Source organism: Macrosteles quadrilineatus, unplaced genomic scaffold, assembly GCF_028750875.1.
Source record: "Macrosteles quadrilineatus isolate MER2022 unplaced genomic scaffold, UCM_ALF_1.0 Scaffold_7__1_contigs__length_78375512, whole genome shotgun sequence".
Lineage (NCBI taxonomy): Eukaryota > Metazoa > Arthropoda > Insecta > Hemiptera > Cicadellidae > Macrosteles > Macrosteles quadrilineatus.
In genome coordinates this window covers 56,198,834-56,220,091 of record NW_026542600.1, presented here as the reverse complement: position 1 = coordinate 56,220,091, position 21,258 = coordinate 56,198,834, and the positions used below count along the sequence as shown (strand labels likewise).

At 34.5% G+C, this 21,258-nt stretch overlaps 1 protein-coding gene across 1 annotated transcript in view; it reads left to right on the top strand.

The window, feature by feature from the left end:
• The window catches only part of LOC128998607 (metaxin-2-like), a 29,383-nt gene extending 8,125 nt beyond the window's left edge, over positions 1-21,258 (top strand). The window contains exons 3-6 of the mRNA XM_054424821.1: positions 6,406-6,498; positions 7,363-7,527; positions 19,439-19,515; positions 20,312-21,258. Coding sequence (XP_054280796.1) covers positions 6,406-6,498; positions 7,363-7,527; positions 19,439-19,515; positions 20,312-20,495 — 519 coding nt within the window. The 3' untranslated portion in view covers positions 20,496-21,258. The remainder of the gene's footprint in view (positions 1-6,405; positions 6,499-7,362; positions 7,528-19,438; positions 19,516-20,311) is intronic.

The following is a 21,258-nucleotide window of genomic DNA, read 5'->3' as shown; positions in this document are numbered from 1 at the left end:
TAATAGTGGTCAAGTGTTGACATTCCTCAGTCAAAATCAATTGATTATCATCCTTAAGATCTATCTGAGACAAATAACAAGCACCACTGAACTTAACATGAATGTGATACTCAGTACCTGGTAAGACAGAGTTGATAGTCAATCGGTAGTCACCACATATCCTGACGGATCCATCAGGTTTTAACACCGGCACTATGGGTGCCCACCATCGATGTATAATAACTCCCTGGATTGCGCGCTCAGGTTGAAGTAGGTCTCGAAAAACGGTCCGTCGCTACCTCGCTCTGTCCACGAGGAGTGGGGATAAAAGGCATGAGTCACCCTAGTGGCGAGCGTCGCGCCCGCTCTCGCCGTGTATTGCTATGTTAGTTTTGTGGAAATATTCCGAGGATAATTGATTGTAACAAACTTAAGGAGGATTTATAGGCAGATATAATTAATCTACGTACTTGCTCACACTTTGTAGAGTATGTGTCAAAAGTAAATCTCATAAGAAATTTAGTGATGTTATGAAATAGTTAGATTTATTAATATTTTAACATTAAAACAGAGCAAAGTATATCAAAATAATTATTTGATCACAAAGCATGTCATCATTTGCTGCTGTGAGGCCCAATTATTATTAAGATACTTTGCAACATTTAAGAATATATATTTTGTTTATAGTATATATTTCTTTGTCATGCTGTGATTAACGTGTTTGGAAAACATATTATGTTGCTAAATAAAATGAGTGTATGATATTTAATGCCGATATCTAAAATGTATTGATTATTCTCAATGAAGTAAAATAATAACAAAATATTTTCTCAGGTATTAAGTACTACTGTGGGATCCAACATTTATTCTTTGATTCAAAGAATTTTGTTAACTATAGACTACCGCTAGGCATTGAAATGCATAAACATACGCTTGTAAATTTAGTTACCATTCTTCGTAATGTAATGACATACTTGATGTAATAAAATTATAATTAAATGCTAGAAACGCAGTATCTAGATACCGTAAACTGATGCTGAGCCGGCCGAGCTCCTAGCGCCAATGCCGCGCCAAGCGATTTTATGCCTATTTTTAATCGCTTGAAAATTATACAAGCAGACTTCGTATCAAAAAAAGCTACAAATAAAAAATAAAATTCATACTTTGATCTAAAACTTTGCCGCAGGACATTTTTTCCTGACCAAAAAATAAAAAAGTTCCTCGCTTACTACATTTTTCATGTTATTAATGGTGTAAAAAAACAATCATCAGTTTTAATTTGCCTAAATAAATTATAAGAAATATGTTAAGGTAAAAACTAACTAGGCTACATAGTAATAAGCAGTGGTTTTTCCAGAAAAATAATGAAATGAAAATCCTTCTTTATTGAGGCGAACTTAGGACCTCATGGTCCTTTCTTACAGTTAACCTCTAAATAATAATAGTAATAACAATAATACATGATATGAACAAAAGTAAAATACACATTTCGTAACATAATTAATAATAAACAACATAACATACATTTCTTTTCCTAGCATACAGTCACACACACATTCACGCTTTGCAGCAGCTAAGCCTAACGCACGCCATCCCGCCACGCCACTACCATCCGGTTGAGATAATATTCTTTCAGTGTCGCCTTCAGTCGGGATCGGTTTTCTATGGATTTAATGGCATCGGGTATAGAGTTTCATAGGCGGCATGCTGTGACTACAAATGATTTATTATAAATAGTTGTTCTGTGACGAGGAATGCGCAACGTAGACGAGCCAGAGCGAGTATCCCTTGCACCTCTTTCATTCAAAAATTCAAAATTCTTTGCAATGTAATTTGGAATTCCAAGATTGATAGCCGAATGAGTGATTGAAAGTATTCGGAGTTTTCTGAGGTCATCTAATTTCAAAATTGATTCATTTATGTAATAAGGTGTGACGTGGTCGTCCTGCCTAAGGTCAAACAGAAATCTAATACAATAATTTTGTGCACGTTGTAGTTTTGTTGCCAAAGCCACAGTCATATCATTAACCACAGTGTTGCAGTAATTGAAGTGTGGAAACACAAGTGATTTGACCAGTAAGAGTTTGATGTGAAAAGGAAGGAGTCATTGCATCTTCTTCATTGTGTGAATGGCGGCAAATACTCTTTTACAAGTATCTACCACTGCGTCAGTCCAGTCTAATGTGCGGTTCATCAGCAATCCAAGACTTTTAATAAAAAATAAAAAAAAAATAAATAATAAAAAATAAAAAAATATAAAAAAACAAAATAAAAAAAATTATAAAAATAAAAAAATAATTTTTTTTTGTTTTTTTTTTCTATGTTTTTGTTTGTGTTTTTTTTTATTTAAAAAAATAAAAAATAAATAAATAATTTTTTTAAAAATAATATATCATTTTGAAATTTGTATGCTAACAAATAAATGTAGCAGAGCAGGTTGAGTGAATGTATGTTTGTGTAAAACAGAGAGGTTCATTCGGCCCGTCCGCCTCGGTATCCCGCCAATTCGATTTTCTACCACACAGCGCGCTATCCTGTAGAGTTATTATACATCTCTCGAGATCGTGATGGTGCCCACTGACTAGTCCACTTTCTCCAGGATACCAATGTTAATTGAGTGAAAATTTAAAAACGTACGTTTTCAGGAAAAGCACTTTGCAAATTTTTTTCACCTTTTTTCAAAACTTTTATTATTTTTTTTATTTCATTAACATTTGAAGTTTCGTAAAATGTAAAAAAAAATGCAATATCTAATGTGGTAACGCAATATCTTTGGTAGTTTCTTTTTAAAAGAGCATCTTTAGTGGAAAAACACAAAATCCTGTCACAACCATAACGGACATTTAAATGAATATAAAAAATAGTTAATATTATTTTTATAACTATGTTTTGCTATAAACTAATTTACTTTTATGACTATTATACAATAAAAAGGTCACTGAGCTTTTGGTATATTTGGTCTTTCTAGAAAAAAATAAAAAAACTCAAAAAATTGAAAAAAAGCCAATAAAATCTTTTTAAGTTTGTATAACTCCGAAAAAACTTACCTGAGACCCGAAAAATTGTTATGTTTGTATAGAGGTGTGCTTCTTTTGTGTATAAAACATTGAAATATGACGATATTTTAATTTTTGAAATTTTTATGATAGAAATCATAAACGTGATGGTCAGGGACAAGCGGTACGGTCGTGAATTGTCTGGAATAATCTAAATCTTTCTAAACAATCCTTCAATTATCCTGTTAGTTATAATAAAAATGTGTGTTTCAATTGAACTAAACCGTTCAATTTACAATTATATTAAAGTTATTGTCACGACCAAACACACTATAATCCATAAGGCTGGATTGGTCGTGAAAAAACCCGCGATGGTCGTGAAACTTTGGTCGTGAAATTACGTGTTATTTGGCTCTGTTCTGGCGGTAGCCCTGCACCTCATGTTTGAGGATACAAAGTGGACTTCTAGGTTAATCTAGCAATTGAAATATCTTATAAACAAAAATTAACACCATGTCTACTTCATTGAATGACTACGTACGGTCATGGACACACCAAAATTACAAAAAACACAATCTTTCCTTTATTAATCTTGTAATTCCTCCTTTCAACTCGAAACGACACGTACACCCCGAACTAGTCTCTAAAACCAACTGACTCCATCGACGCCAGGCTTGCCACTGTCGTGCTCCAAAGTTGACAAATTTTCCCAAATGGTCGTGACGCCAAATCGAGGGACAGACTTATTATGTAATGGTAGTCAGTTTGTAATGACAATAAAATTATAATATGCTCCTTTTTTGTAAGTTTAATAACCATTGATGACATAAAAATATGGCTTTATATATTTCGGCATGAATAATTAGTCTAAAAACAGCGTGAAAGTTGGAAAATGTACCCTAGGGACACGTCATGGTCGTGAATTTCGAGACTTTAAAAATACGAAAAAAATACCTAGACCCTATTTAAAACCGAATAAATGTGTGTAACATGTTGCCCCCGTCCCAAAAAATATTAAAACACATAATAATAAACTACAAATCCAGTATCTACGAAGTAAAAGGCCAGGGACATGAAAACGTACGTTTTTAAATTTTCACTCAATTGTGTCCCCTAAATTAACTTCATCTTTACCATCGTGATTTGGATCTTGGTTTGATTCATCCTGGGTTGTCGCGTCACCACTACCGGTACCGTCCATAAATTTAGCTTTAAATTTTGGTAGGCCCTGTTTTTATTAAGCATAGGTTTACCAGCACCTTTCAGCGAATTTCCCATACAGGGAATAAGCTATTTACCGTAGTACTCATGGTAAGACCTGGACCCGGGACCGATTTACTTTTTCGTTTTGAGGTCCCTAGAGACCAAAAACACTATCCGTTCAAATTCATATATATATATTTATTATTTATATATGTGTCCGTTAGCGCGATAACTCAAGCAAAAATTTTCCAATTTTAATGAAATTTGGTACAAATGTGTAGACCTACATTTATTCGAACGAGTTCGCGAACCAGGGGTTTATGGGGGGTTTTATGGGGCAAAAATTGGTTTTTCCTATTTTTGACCCTAAAAACATAAAATTTAGCATTTTCCTTCCAAACCATTTTGTAGAGCTTAAAAAAACAAATAATTTAGTATATTGAAGCGTTATTATGCGTCTAATGGTTACGGAGAAAATTAAAAAAAAACTGTAAATTAAAAATTCCATGTTATTCCTATGGAGAATAAGTAAACTGTTGTAGTTTGCTTGTTTATGATCATATTTTGATCAAATTTGGAAAATGCATTCATTTTATACTAAACTATTAACATTTTACAAAAAAAAAACACCTTTCTACCCTCCCTGTTGCAGCAAACCTAAGTACTCGCTTAACTGTTATTTAAATAGGGGATGAATGTGATATTTTTAAGGAGACATTTTGGTGCAAATCCAATCAGGCAAATGGAAATTCGCTTAGTCTGCAGGTTTGCTGCAACAGGGTTTTTTCTTGTAAACATGGGCTAGATGACCCTTTACATTACAAATGTGACAAATGTAGTCCTTGTAGTTGCAATCCGCACTTGGTTATTCCTACCACAATGGTTGCACTTCGGTCCAGGCCTGAAAGAAAATTTATCCTTACCCGTACCACTACCAGTTGGCTTATATCAAAGACAAAAAGAATTAAATATAGACTGTCAGTTTCGCTGCGGTTACCATAGGTTCCGGCTCACACCGCTGTAGTTTACGTAGCGCGTACGCCGTAACTACATGGCGCTCCAAGCGGTGTGCGCCAGAACCTATGGTAACCGCAGCACAGCTGACGGTCTATATCGAATTCTTTTTGTCTATGCTTATATTCATCTTGGTGTAACCATGCTTGAATTTAGATAATTGATTGAATTCCGCAGGCTCAGACTTTATAGGCAACAAATTTTTTTCGCTCACCTCCTTTGACACAGCTAAATTTAATATTTTCTCAAATGTAGTTGTGGTCTTTGAAGCATCCTCCTCAAACAGCCTATCTTGGATTTTAGGGTCCCTAAGGCCCAAAGTAAACACATCTCGCATAAGAAGTTCCAATTCTGTTTCAAAACCAAATTCACCTGCTAGACTTCTTAACTGAGCTGCAAATTATTTAATGGATTCATTATGATCCTGTCGAGCCTGATAAAATTTCCTCCTACTGGCAAAATAGAAATGAATTTCTAGGTTTGAAATGAGATTCTAATAATTTAATTAGTTCGTCATACTTAAGCTCAGAGAACTTTTTAGGAACACTCAAACTTGTGAGTAGCCTATAACTTATGTATTATCCGAAATGGAAGTAATGAGCAATGCCTGCTTGTCTTCATTGGTAATTTTATTAACTATGAATGAATTCTCCAATTTTGACTTAAATATGGCGAAATCGCCAGAAGAATGGTCAAAATATAGATTGATTTGGTTCATTTTGGAACCTTATATGTTGGTGGTTCGTTAGGTTACTTCACATGACGAATCCTTTATTTGTAAATATACACACGGTTGGTTGATGTAGATTTTTCACTCGTCGCCGTTGTCAAGCTCTTGAATAACAACTACTTGATTTTTAGTAAAAATTGAGATTTAATAAAGTTAAAGTGATAACTTTACAACACCATTACATCTTGATCTTAGTTCTTCATGGTATATAACAACACGAGACATAACCCCTGAAGCATACGACCAGATACTTTTCATTCTTTCTGATGATAAAACATCCATGTTGACCTTTTCAAGATGATAGGCTTTTTTATAAAGTTAAAATTTGAAATTGGGAATATCTTAACTTTTTTTAAAACACAAATGCAAATGCAATAAAAATCCAGTTACATTAGACTAGTTCAAGGGTTTATACTTATGTTTTTTGTTTTTTAATTAAATTAAAATAGTTTTAATTTATTTTTAACTTTGTATGTATTCCAGGGAATATCATTATCTGGTGACTTGGACACCTTAACGAAATCAGACATGAGGGCGTACATGTCGCTCATGAACACTGTACTTGCCAATGCTGAAGTAAGTACTGCAATAAAGTCTTGAGCATCCGACCCTGTGTGTTATATTGCCTAACCCTCCTTGTGTGCATGATCCATTTTAAACCGATAACAGAGAACATTATTCATCAAATAATATTTTAACATATTTACATTAGATTTTTATAATTTTATATGTTATCACCTAATCTAATATTACCACTTTTACCTTTTCGGGACTAGCATAGGTAACTTAGATAATCAAAGCTCGACTGCAACTGCATTGTGCATTGTTGCATGATAGAAATTTAACATGTTGTACACTTCAGTAGTCTTAATGCACCTTATGCTGCTGACACATGAAATTTGATTACAATCGGTTTTAAACGCTTAAAGCTTAAAAGCAATTTTTATTCAGTGAAAGAAAAGACGTGAAAAATTTAGCAGTTAAAAACAGGTTTCTTGATTGGACTGGAGCTTGTTAGGACCTTATTTTACAAACAAGTCTTGAATGTTTGGTACTTTAGATAAAATACGCTTTAAATATTTAGAATATGTATTTTAATTTTTTTCTTATGTGTTTTTTGTAGGTTTTCACATTAGATAGGGTTATTACTTAGATAAATGTAGATATTAAGGTCACTTAAAACTAGCGGAGTTTACCTACTTACCTCCCAAAATGTTGTGTACTCAAAACACTATATCAATAGGAAAAGTCCATTTTACCTTAAAATTTGAATTTACGATTCCTTTACACATTTCAAGCTTTACACTTTCTCGTTATATTTTTTCATTACAAGTATACACCAAATAAAGAACTGTGTTGGTTATGAATGAAGTGTTTTACAATAAAAACCATTAAGTTTTTGGATTAGTGCAGATTATAGAGTGATTTTGTTTACCACAGTTATACGTAACATGGGTGGACCGTGACACCTACAACCAGGTAACAAAACCGAGGAATAGCTCCGTACATCCCTGGCCGCTGGGTTGGATACTAACTGCAAAGAAGCGCCGACGAGTTCTCAAACGTCTCGGTGCTCTTAACTGGCTGGATAAGAGCGTGCAACAGGTTTGTCAAGTAGCCTACACTAATGGGAAATAACATAATGGTGCAATCGGCTTGCCCTAGAGGTAAGCTTTTAACTTATGTTTCTTTGATTCTGAGGACTAATAATTAAAAAAAAGGACATGTTGGGCGGACGTAACATGAATGAATGCAAATTTCAATGAGACTATTGGAAACAAGCACTGACACTTATTTAAACCTGCTTTTGAATAAGAGTAGCCTAGGCTCGCAAAAAGTTACAAACCTATTATCAGGAAATTAATCATGCCCTAAGCTTTGTTTGACACACACATGTTACGCATCTGTTCCCTCAAGTGACCATGGCATGTCGACTTCCCGTGATACTGTACTGAGAAAAGGATTTTATTTTGATGATGGCATGCCAACACACCCATGTAACTTGTAACATCCCCCATGTGTTCCTGAAACATGTAACACCAGATCAACAGCCTAAAACTGCAGAGGACAACAGTATTAAGGCCTATAGGTATTTATATTGTCAACAGTTTTAGGGTTATGAATAGGAAAGGAAGTTAAAAATAAGTTTAAATTGTAAAGATGAGTGTTTGTTAAGATTATTCTGCTAAAGATTTTGTTAACTTAGTTTCAACTGGTTACCGCACCTACAGTAGACTCCCTCTCATCCAAGCTCCTCGGGAACGAGGCCAGTCCGGATAACGGGTTTTCCGGTTAAACCGACGTCCCCAAAAACTCGTTAAAACGGACCATTTACTGTGATATTCGACTTAAATTTAGGAGAGCATTGTATTTAGAAACGTGATCACTGGTCTCAAATCTTTCCCACGAGAACAGTCGTTTCAGTACTGTCCACTTCCTGCCGATCTAGTCCAGTTAAACCAATGTGCTGATAAAAATTGTCCGGTTAAAGAGATGTCATTTGCGCCGAGTGTAGTCCGGTTAAAAGGTGTCCGGATAAGAGGGAGTTACTGTAATGAACAATTCAACATTAAATCAAGGGACTGGCTGCTGGCTAACATTATACTTGCCTATACATATAAAAATAAATAGAAAATATGGAAGATTGTTCATCGGGACTTACCCCCGATGATGATGTTATTCGGGGCTTCATTGTTGATTAGTAAGCCTATAAGTTCTACAAATAATTCCTACAAGGAATAATGAATCAAATAATGATTATGAAATCAAATGTTTCCTAGAAATCTTAAATGTGCCAACATTGTAGTAGTTAGTAGCCGATATATTTTATTATTTCTTTACTACCTATCCTAATGTTTCGCTTGATTTCTAGGAATTAAGCCAATCTATAGAGTATATACTATACAGTACTTGCAGTAACTGCAGAACTGTTTTTAGCAATCCACACCCTTTTGCATATCTATAACATAACTTGAAAGTTCTATAACATAACTTAATTGAAAAGAGCTGAGTAGGCCTAGGAATTTCAACAGAATTGGCTTCAGCCGTGTCGGGGAAGCCGGGGTGGTGTAACTGGGGCTGCAGAGCCAGGGCAATAAACAAATTTTAGGGAACAGTAAATTTTTAATACGAATAAAATAATAAATTGATTAAGTGAATGTGAAGAGTACAATTATCTATATTACATTTTACGTAAAGAACAAGCCTAAGAAGATAAACGGCAATTCAAACATCGATTTAAAATTATAATTTAAGCCCAAATATAAAAACAAACCACTCTTGTGTATCGAATTACCGTCACCACGTTACCCAGGACGAGTGACAGCGTCAATGCAATATTGCAGCGGTTGGGATTGACCTCGACGTATTCCTCTCTCTCTCTCTCTCTCTCTGTCCAGCATCTGGTGCTTTGCGGGGATACTTGTTTGTATGGTCACTTGTGGGAACTCTGCCATTTTTAGTGTTAGAAAGAATCTAGTGAGAGAAGATTGTTAGATAAAATTGTTGTTTTTTGTGGCCCTCTCTCAAAAATTTGTCCATTTACCAAGTGCCGATTTTTGTCCTTGTGGGGCTATAACGGTCACTATGAGAGAGGATTTACGAGGATATGTGAGAGGAATTAGTGGGGATATAAGAGAGAACATTCAGAGGATATAACGGTCATTGTAAGAGAGGGCATAGTGAGGATATGTGAGAGGGATATGTGGGGATATAAGAGAGGAATTTATAAGGATATAAGAGAGGAGCATGTGGGGATATAAGAGAGGAATTTATAAGGATATGAGAGAGGGGCATGTGGGGATAAACGAGAGGGTTTTGTGAGGATATATGAGGGGGACTTGTGGGAATATAAGAGAGGACTTTATGGCGATATGAGAAAAGAGTTCATAGTTCTACAGTTACTTGGGTTTGTGCGATGGTGATTATCCAGGAGACACAAGAGAGGGCGTTATGAGGATATGAGAGCGGATCTTGTGGAGATATACAAGATAGATATTTGTGGGGTTATGTAGGCCTATAAATAGTTTTTGAGAATGTTAGACGGTGAAATAGGATACCAAGTAACTTTCAATGGATATAAGAGAGGGATTTGTGGGACTGTAAGAGAGGACTTTACGGCGATATCTCAGAGGGTTTTGTGGAGGTATGAGAATGAAATTAGGAGGACACGTAAAAACAGTTCATGCTAAATGTTTAAGGGTAATATAATTAATTGAATGGTCTTAAGAAATGATTTAAACACTAGACTAATGATTTATCACGCTTTATTTTCATCAATTTTACAGTATGGAATAGAGCTTTGGGGCGTCACCTCTGATTCGTATCAACTTTTTAAACTTCATAAAAGAATACTTAGAATAATGTCTTTCAAACCCGTAAAACATTCTTGCAAACAACTTTTTAAAGAACTAAAAATTCTAACCGTCCCTAATTTGTATATTCTTAAATGTTTATTGTATGTGAAATCAAATTTCGAAAAACCCCTCAGTGAAAATAATTGGCACAATTATAACACTAGATTTAATAAAGATTTTCAATATCCTATACACAGATTAAATGTTGTGGAAAGGACACCTTCTTATATGGGTAAAAGATGTTTGAACTATTTGCATGGGTTCTACGAATCGATAATAGGATTAGTATCTTTTAAGGAAACATTGTTAAGTTTTTGTTGGAAAAGAATTATTATAGTATAGATCTGTTTCTCAAAGACAAATCAATGTGTATTGTTTGTTTTTTTTTACTATGTATTTATTTTTACCAATAAGCTAGTTTATCTTAGTATAGTTTGACAATGTCGGCTGTGCCAGAGCATTTGAAAAAAACGTTATGTGACAATAAAGATGACTTTGACTTTGTATAAGTATAAGCAATGGTTTAAATAAATATATAAAAAAAAATACCATGTATACATACATGAATATTCATGTCCGTACCCCCGTCATTGATATTATTTATGTGAGGCAAATGTTGACACCACTTTACCTGGAATATATTCTTATATTCCTTAGACAATGTTATAACTGAAGATTTAATTTTAAGTTTTATAAAATTTCGGATAAATGTATTCTATGTGCATACAATTTTTTCAATAGTAACATATTTTCATCATTTTTATGTTGATATTATATAATTTCATATGCAGGTTAAAATACGCACCATGTGAGATCCCTGTCTCAGGTAGTGATATAATGCTATTCATAAAAGTCGTCACTTCAAGTTGATACCGCAACATAGTGTTATCATTCATTGTGGTGTTGAGCTTAACTTGTTGATGATATCGTACTTCCAAAACTAACTTAATAATAAACTTAATATAATATCTTTGAAAATCTTACTTTGGACGATCTTTACTTGTTGTAATTAAACGATTACAATAGGCTCGCATTCAAGCATGGCCGCCTCCAAAGAAGGAAATATATGGTCTTCGAGCTTGCAACACAGCAATCCCAGTCATCCCACCAAGAGGTTACCTCCCGCTATCTCCGCGTCCCGCCACCTCCGTGTCCCGCCCTCTCCGAATTTCAGAGTGACCCCGATAATCCTTGGTTACTATTTGCGTTAAGAATTTCCGTCCTAACTTAACCTAACCTAACCTACAGTGCGTTCAAACAGCCGTGGCACCTGACCGATTAGGAGACCCCATAAAGACCCTTGGGGTCTCCCAATCCATCAGGTGCCACGGCTGTTTGAACGCACTGTAACCTAACCTAACCTAACCCACGGGTTAAATTTTCATTAAATCTCCCATCCACGGGGCTTCGCAGCCGTGACTACCAACGCAGGCAGTGACGGGATTATAAGGGTCACTCAAGAATTCGGAGGTGGCGGGACAGATTTGGGTTCGGAGGTGGTGGAACGCGGAGATAGCGGGAGCACACGCAACAAGACACCATCAGGTGCTTTTTTCTGCAACCCATATTTCTGTGGATATTTTTGCAGGAAACTCACATCGAACCAGCTGGAAAGAATTTTTGTGGTGTTGCTAATTCTAGATGGCGTGAGGGCCTAAAAGTTCAATTTGTTATGGCTTCAAAAGTAACATTACTTGATTTATCTATTCTTGTTTCTAATCAATTTAAGTGTCTATTTTTTCCAGTATAGCAAAGAATGGCCTTTTTTATTACTATGGAGTGTATAGCAGTAGCTGTAACTAGAGTTATAACAGTTTTTATAATTAATATTGCAACATTCAATAAACATAAAAAACTGGATTTAATAATAAATATTTATACTACGTCAAATTTTGAAATATATAATTACGTTTTTAATATTAAAACAATAATCATCAACTACTTTTTATACTTATGTAATTTACTGGTTTATGTCGTTAACTTCTTTTGTTTTTGAAGTAATTTGTTAAACTGCATAGACAAATAGTACGACATCATGCAAAATACAAGGTAACTAGACTGTTTATTCAAACCGTCTGAAAACATGTTGATAATGATTGATATATTACCAGATTACTCTCTAAGGATTAAAATAAAACAGTTTCTTTCAAAAATCATTATTGTTTCAAAAATTACATTATTAATTAAGTATAATATATAGTACAAATAGTGTAGTATATTATTAAATAAATTACTTAAACACTGTGGCATAAAAATATACTGACAAACAATACAGTAATGTAAATTGAACTTAACCTAAAAATTGGGAATAAAGTATAATCATCTTACTATAGTAAAAATAAGTAAAAATTTTCGGTGTAGCCCTTCATAAAGTAACTATAGAATTTACCGGTAGAAATTTAACAGAAGAATTAAGTTTCAATTATTAAACTGTATAAATAATAACTTTAAAAAAATCTAAGGGCACAAAACAATAACCTTAATAACGTAGTGTTTCTTGTCTGTATTGGGCAACGCTCACATTAATTATTCAGATGTCTTTTGGGGTTAGTAAAACGTTACGCATGTTTGTTGTGAACTGTTTGTATATTTCATCGTTTGACAAGCCCCAAAAACATCTTAAGGACCGAGGCGATTATTGCTTAATGTAAGAAGAAAATAATTCTCTCCTCTAAAAGACACGTTTAGAATAAAACCTAAAATGGTAGTGGTAGAAAATGGTCATACAAACATAAAACATATAAATATAAATCATAAAACCCTAAGGCAATAAGCCAAAAAACCTTTGTAAATAACAGTAAACATTACATTGGGTTTTTAAATTCATAAACAAATTCAACTCATACAATGCAGCACCACTAAATACGACAGATAATACCAACATGTTTAAACTGGCATTATAAATAAACCAAAACATAATACAACACAGAAAACACAACTAATGTGATAGTTTAAACATTACTGTTGGTGTATAAATTCATTAACGAATCATACATTGGAGGACTATGAAAAACGACAGAGAATACCAACATGTTTAAACTGGCATTATGGATCAGTTAAAAATGATAGTTAAAAATTCCGAATTGTCATAACATCGTCCGTCGTGACTCGCGGTAATAACGACACTCCGATTGCAGTGTACATTACATAACAAATTTGATAACGAAAATTACAAAAATATGACGGCAAATAAATATCAACATTACAATGGTTGTGCATATTGAAAAATTCTCTAGTCAATATATTTATTACGTAAGCCGATTATTTGCGTCAAAATTGTAGGCGACTGAGAAGTCCTAGAATGACGGGAGAGGGCTCAAATTAAAGGTCACAATACCGAGACGGCAAAAAATAGTGAAATTCCCAAAATTTTAACACAAAATTACATATGACGTAAATTGTTCCCCATAAGAATAGCATTAGAAGTAATTTAATGCTGGTTTTTGTTTACTACAATAGGCTACGGCTGATCGAGGCCTGAAAGAGGCCTCGTGCTTGTGGCAAAAAATACAATACATATAAAACTCTTGTCCCCATGTAGAATGTAGCTCGTAAAATTGTGTTGTGTTGGAGATTCAATGGAGTTCAAATACTTTTAAAAATAAAAACTTTGCTCCGTTTATGTTTTACTAGCTTTGTGCCCGTTCTACGTACGGGGATCTTATCTTAGTTGAAACCTTCTTATATTAAGAACAGCAGTTGGTTCGCATAGTTTCAGATATCTGCATAACAAATATTTGCATAATTCAGCTACCAATGCGTCCAAGGCAAAAGAACCAGAACCAAAAACTAACGTTTACAGTAAAAAAAAAAAATATTAAATAGACCAATTACCCTATATGCATTAATCAAGGTTATTGATCTCTTATTGGTTCTGGATTTTCTCGTAAAAAGTTATCGGCAATCAATGTTATTTCCCATTAATTGCTTTATTTGTAAACAACTTTTAAGTAAACTTATCGGTGTCAGTTTGAAAAAAAAACAACCTTATACAAAAAACTTTTTGTCATTTAATAGATTACGTATTCTCTAAACAATGATTGATACATTTATTAACATTAGAAGGAAACGTGACAAAAATCACACAACGTTGGGTTTTTGGACGTTTGTAATTTTATTTCTTAAGTAGGAAGGCCGTGTATTCTAGGGAAAAGTACCGGTTATCAAGGATCGTCGTCAAAAAGTTCGTTATGAATAATTGGGTAGGTGTACGTACCCAAGAGATGGGCTATGGGCCTATTGGCTGTATGGTCCAGCGATTGCATCACACGGTGAGTATGAACTATTGACTATTAAAGTCAATGGTATAGGAACAAAAAGTGACAAATTGGAAAATCGAGTTTAGCATCATCCGTAAACCTCAAATACAATCACCAACTGCAGTTGTGATTTTTTACTTTACACTCATTGAAGCGCCGTCAATGAGTGGAAACCTTGTTTCTAATTTATTGGTGTCGATCATTAATAAATTAGTTTTCCAGCCGTAAACAAAACTGATTCAAGGTCTTCTTTCTGGCTATAAAAACTCAAGAACAATCTTATACAAAAAGAATCTCTGGTTCCTGACCTGGATGATGCCTAGTTATTTAATTTCATTTACACACTACTTTATTGCACTTGCGATTAATTAAATCGGTTATGCAAGAAAAACGTTTTTAATCTCACTTGGTTGGGATTTGCTTTTAAAATGTAATCGAAAATTGTTACGGTATTTGTAAACAACATTTGTAAACATATTAATGACAGCTAGAAAAATAATCTTGATCCGAACAGCTGTTCGTTATTTCATAGATGATTATGTGATAAAAATTGGACAAAAACTTAACAAAAATCACACAAAACTGCATTTTTGAACGTCAGTAATTTTATTTACAAAGTAGTGAGGCCATATTAATGGCTAAAGACACTCTCGCCAATCCAGTGAATACATTAAAATGACTTGGATCTTGATAGGTACTCTCGTTTTCCTGGAAAGGATAGCGTAAAATGCCATCTTGAGTGTTACAGACGGACAGCAGACAGACAGACGGACAGAAATAAAGAGATAAGACTCGTTTCTGCTTCTTTAATCTTCCCAATTTTAGTGTGTGCCCTTAGTCAAATTTAGGCAAAGTAAGGCAAATTTTATCTTAAAAAGGTTGTACTCTAATGCTGTATAGCTACTCTCTGTTTTAGTTTATTATTCTTGGGATAAATAAACGTTTTTTATTTAGTTTTTTCATTTTGTAATATATAAAACGTAAAAATAACCTAAAAATATATTATTCTGAGCAATGTACAGAAAAAAAACTAATTTTTACTTTCTCCCACTATACTATAGTATATGGAGAAAGTATTGTTTTCGTCAAAATTTTCGAGTTTGAGTTTTGAGTGGATATATCCGTTTTGGGTCCCCCTGGACCCAAAAAAGTGGTTTTCAAAGTGATGTCTGTGTGTGTGTGTGTGTGTGTGTGTGTGTCTGTGTGTCTGTGTGTCTGGATGTGTACAGAGCTAGGGACTACACCTGTGGTCCGATTTCGATGAAATTTGGTATGTAGGTTCTAATCCATGGTATCTCCAGGCGTTTTTTTTCATTTTTTTGAAATTTTGATTTTTAATGGGGATTTTCCCATAAAAACCCATAAAAAACCGGAAAAATCGGATTTTCTCGAAAATGGCCCGAACGATTTTGATAAAAATTTAGTATGTTGTAGCCCTTTAAATTCTGAACAAAATGGTACTAATCCCATATCTGTAAAAATTACGGTTCAAAAGTTATGGTAAATTATGTTATTTTCCCATAAAAACCCCATAAAATAACAAAAAATAGGATTTTAGAAAAAATCCGGTTTTATTTTAACATAGTATGTTATGGTTCTTAAAATTTTGATAGTTTTTTTCGTTTTTAAAAATTTTTTATTTTTAATGGGAATTTTCCCATAAAACCCCATAAAATAACGGAAAAATAGGATTTTCCCAAAAACGGCCCGAACGTTTTTGATAAAAATTTTGTATGTTATAGTCCTTTATATTCTGAACAAAATGGTACAAATCCCATTTCTGTAAAAATTATGGTTCAAAAGTTATTGTAAATTATGTTATTTTCCCATAAAACCCCATAAAATAACGGAAAAATCAGATTTTCACAAAAATGGCCCGAAATTGTTTGATAAAAATTTAGTATGTAGTCCTTTAAATTCTGAACAAAATTGTATAAATCCCATTTCCGTATATTTACTCTCACCGCTTACACATGATAAAGGTTGTTGACAAACTTATGGGAGAAAGTATGTGTCAGAATGCTGATACCGTTTATTTATATATATTTTAGATAGATTGGACGTTTTTCTTTAAGCTCTAATAATATACCAATAATAATTATATACCAATAATGATTTTAAAGGACAGAAATATATTATCCATTCAGTTTTTCAGTTATATAAAAGGTTTAATAAAATAGTAATTATGCGTAAAAATTTGGATTTTTACGCCACGCCACGCTTCATGATGTCTGTTCAGCAGCAACACAACGAACTCAGAGAACAACTGTACACAATTACAGCCACGTGCTTCTTAAAGAGTGTCATGTCTGGCACTGAAGACACAAACCATCCCCACAATGTACCATTTGGTAAAATTCTCTCTCTAAAATTCAAACGAACCAATCAGAATTGACATCCTCATAGGGACCGCAGATATTCTCTTATATCCCCACAGTTGATCATGAGGTACAGTTCTCTCTCTAAATTCAAAAAGGACCAATCAGGCCTCGTATCCCCATAAGGACCAAAGCTTTACTCTCTTTTCGGAGAGAGAAAACCGGCATCAGCGCAGCTCTGGTGGCCGCAAAGGCGAACTAAGTGTAAGGATCATAAGGTGCCATGTGGGGATATTTTCGTTTCGCGCTGAAAGTGGGCAATTTATGCATTATTTTGAACAAATAATCCATTCCAGCCAAAAAAAAGGCCTGGTCCTTATTGGGATATCCCCAGAAGGACCAATAGTCCCACAAGTATACTTCAGGACGAGCGTATAGCCGCATAAGTGACCAGATAATCGTTCTCTCTCTCTCTCTCTCTCTTTCTCTCTCTCTCTCTCTCTCTGATTGATTATTGATTATTTTGGTAGCATGGGCTTCCCTTCCCTCCGAGAGATAGGAGTTGCAAAAATGAGATATTTTGCAACTTTTTATCTTAATAAACAATGTCGTAATTTGCTTCAACAACTAATAACATTGCCGATTTGGGGGAAATCCAAGATGGCCGAAAGTCCTGCCGACTCTTAGGCCAGATTTTAAAACAAAAACCAAAAAATAATAATTTTTACCTATGACCGTTTTTAAAGTAGCTGTTTCAGTACAGTTCTTAGAATTGAAAAGTATCTCATAACAGCATAGTTTTTCTCATAACAACACGTGTAACGGACCAATGAGGTTCAAGGATTGAGAGAGGAGAAGCAAAATTGTAATTATTCGAAATTCAACTAATCAGCTGTTCAGGCCAATTTAATTGTTGATTGGTGCAATTAGTATTTGATACAATGTTTCGTTGCTTCACTGTCAGTGGCAATTAGAGGTTATAAACAAAAACACAACCTCTCTTAGAAGTTATGAGTAGTGATTTATAGTAATTAAAACACCGTCGTAGGTAAAGTAGTGTACGCAACTCGCGTAAATAGTGTTAACGACACTCGTAAAAGTTATTAAGGCACTCGCCAAGGCTCGTACCTTAAATTTTCTACTCGTCTCGTTAACACTACCTTTACGCAATCGTTGCGTAAACTACTATAAAGTGCAATTTACACTTAGAACCCTTAGTAATTAAGTAAGAGTTCAGGGAGACACTATAATTCGGCGATCGCTCAAGGAAGGGTTGGAGCCCAGGAGTAAACAATTAGGCGGGACAGTGGCGTAGATACGGGGGGGATCAGGAGGATATATTCCCCCTTCAACCGGAAGGGTAAAAAAATTGTAATAACATTTAAAAAATAATGTTTTAACGTATGCAATGAAATAGTGAACCTTTTTAATTTTACTTCTTAGCTTGTTTTTCGAAAGTATACTTTCAATATCAATAAATTGTAAATAAACTACAATGCCAGTGAAAGTAGTATGGTTTTTGTGCGCGAAACAGAGTACAGACAGAAGTCACAGAAGGTCGACAGCCTTAGCCTATCTGCCCCTCCCCCTACCACCACCCTAAGCCTTTTATACCTACCAACCTGAAATTAATCGTTTTAACGTGAGCAATAAAATAGTTAATTAAATGTCATGCCTATTGTACTAAGCTTGTTTGTTTGTAGGTATACTTTCATTATCGATGAATAAATGGTAACAGATAAACTACATGCCGGTAGCCGGTAGCAGTGGTGGGGTGGGATATTTGCGTGCCAAACAGACGTGAGTCACCGGACGTTGCGCGTTCAACCGCCCATCGACACCCTCCTCCTCTACTCCGTCACCCACACTACGCTTGATCTGTACTCTGGTGTCAATTATTGTGCCAGTGTGTTTTTATGATTTTCGTATTCCGTGGTGTCTCATGAGTGTTATTTTATGTCGAAACAAAGTAAACTGATCGGGTTTTTCGCCCCGAGAAGAAAAATTTGATGGCGTTAGCTGGTGTGGCAATGGAACAACGAAGTTAAGTGATTTTATTACTCGCCTTTGAAATCAAAATTTGTAAATAGGCCAAGTCCCGTCAACATATTAATCAAAATATTCAGTGTTAAAGGATAGAGAAACATAACGTTAAATGTTATCATATAACGAAAAGCCTAGCCTAAGTACTTCAAAAATAAATGTAATAAAAGCTAGTCCACATGCAATTAAAGCAAAAAGTTTAATTTCATAAGTACAAAATTGCATAAAATTGTATTAAGTATTAACACCAGATTTCACTTCCTAAACGCTTAAAAATAGTGTTTAGAGAAGTTATATTTCTCAAATTTTCCCCCGGACCCCCCTTACTTGCAGGGGGATATTCCAGACCCCCCGGGGGGCGGTGGTCGCCAATCTCGCCCAGGGCGGCAAAGTCCCTAGGGCCGTGCCTGCATTGTTGTTTGCTGCGTTTGTGATATTCCTAAATCCGTCCCTGACTTTTAGCCAGATAGCGTTATGTAAGTTTTACATCGGTAACCTGAGTATTACCTGAGAGAAATAATTATTTTTTTCATTTGTGTAGGTGTATGAAGAAGTGGACTCATGTTGCACTGCACTCTCAGAAAGACTAGATGACAACAAGTACTTTTTTGGTGACAAGTAAGTTTAGTTAAGGAACTAAAAGATGTTTTGGTCTGCTGCAACAGTAAGTTTACTATCACAGTCATCTTAGCATAAAGGGTATGCCTTAACACACTACTGATCAGTATTACTGACAGTACCGTAAATCTTAGTAATATACTTTAAGCACTTTGTAATATGTAGTTATATGTATTTATAGCCTAGTTGACTCTATTCAATTAATGTTATTTTATGTATAGTGAATAAAGAATGATTTGATTTGATCTACCTGCATGTCCTTTGGTCCCATGCAGTCGATTTTTAACTGAGGGTACAAGTGTTAACGTATAAAATGCGTCAGCATCAGTAAATTCTGCAAAATCTTTTTGTGCTCAAACATTGCACCACGCTTTAACTACAGGGCCGCGGCCTGGTAGAATTGGCAGCGTCGCAAGTGGTGTTGTTTAGTTTAGTGGACGTCCTATAAGATAACATGGCAGACAGGTGACATCAGCTCATTAATTCGCACTTTATTGATTTAAATTTATGAACATAAATTTATTAAAATATTGAAAATAAAACATACAGAATTGAAAACCAAAACAATATGAATTAAAAATCTATATCTGTACATTTTAAGCAGAGTCAATATTGACATAGTCCAGTAACCAATCTTTCGTAAATACACAAATACCATTAGCTGCTTCCAAACAAAATAGCTGTTATTGGTGCCTATTGGCTGACTTGGTATTTTAACACCACACAGCCACTTTCAGACTAGAAATTGTTATTGCTTTTTTATGTTGTACGCTAATTACCAAACCAACTGTTTCAGGCCAACAGAACTCGATGCAGTGGTTTTCGCTCACATTTTCACAATCCTTACAACTCCACTACCAAACAACCAGTTTGCAGCTACAGTTCGATGCTACCCGAAACTAGTTGACCATTGTATGAGAATAGAGAAGGAATACTTCAGTGAAAATAAGACTGAAGTTCGAGCAATGTTAGAAAACTAATCAAATTGAAGCAAGAATGTTATTTTAATTTATTTATAGAAGAAAATACTTGTTTTGTTGGGATTGCCCTCTTAAGGGAACCCATTTAATAGTCAATCCTAGATCCATCTATTTTTTCCCCGACTGACTTTATTTTGTGTTTTAAAATGTTCCTAATTTGTTCTTGTTATGTTAAACATTGTACCTAAGGTTGTATTTTAAAGTAGCCGGAACTGAAAAGTTTCACATAACATTCATAACAACACAGGTAACAGACCAATGAGGTTCAAGGATTGAGAGAGAAGAAGTAAAATTGTAATGATTTGAACTTCAACTGTTTAACTAATCAGCTGTTCAGGCCAATTTAATTGATGAGGTTTGCAATTAGTGTTTGGTACAATGTTTTGTTGCATCACTGTCAGTGGCAATGAGAGGTCATAAAAGAAAACATAACCTCTCTTAGAAGTTAGGATTAGTGATTTTTAGTAATTATAACACTGTCTTAGGTAAAGTAGTGTATGCAACTTGTGTAAATAGTGTTAAAAACATTCGCAGAAGTTTGGAAATTTTTAAATTTTCTACTAGTGTCGTTAACACTATCTTAAATTAATCGTTGCGTGAACTACTATTACCTACGACTGTTTGTTAACTACACAAGTATAAATTTAAGGTAAAAGCCTTTAAATACACCTAATTTTCATGTAGACATTCATCGTCATAACATATAACTTATAATCGTTGGACTTGTTTTGTTTTCCCTGCTTCAATAAAGTTGTTAATCGTT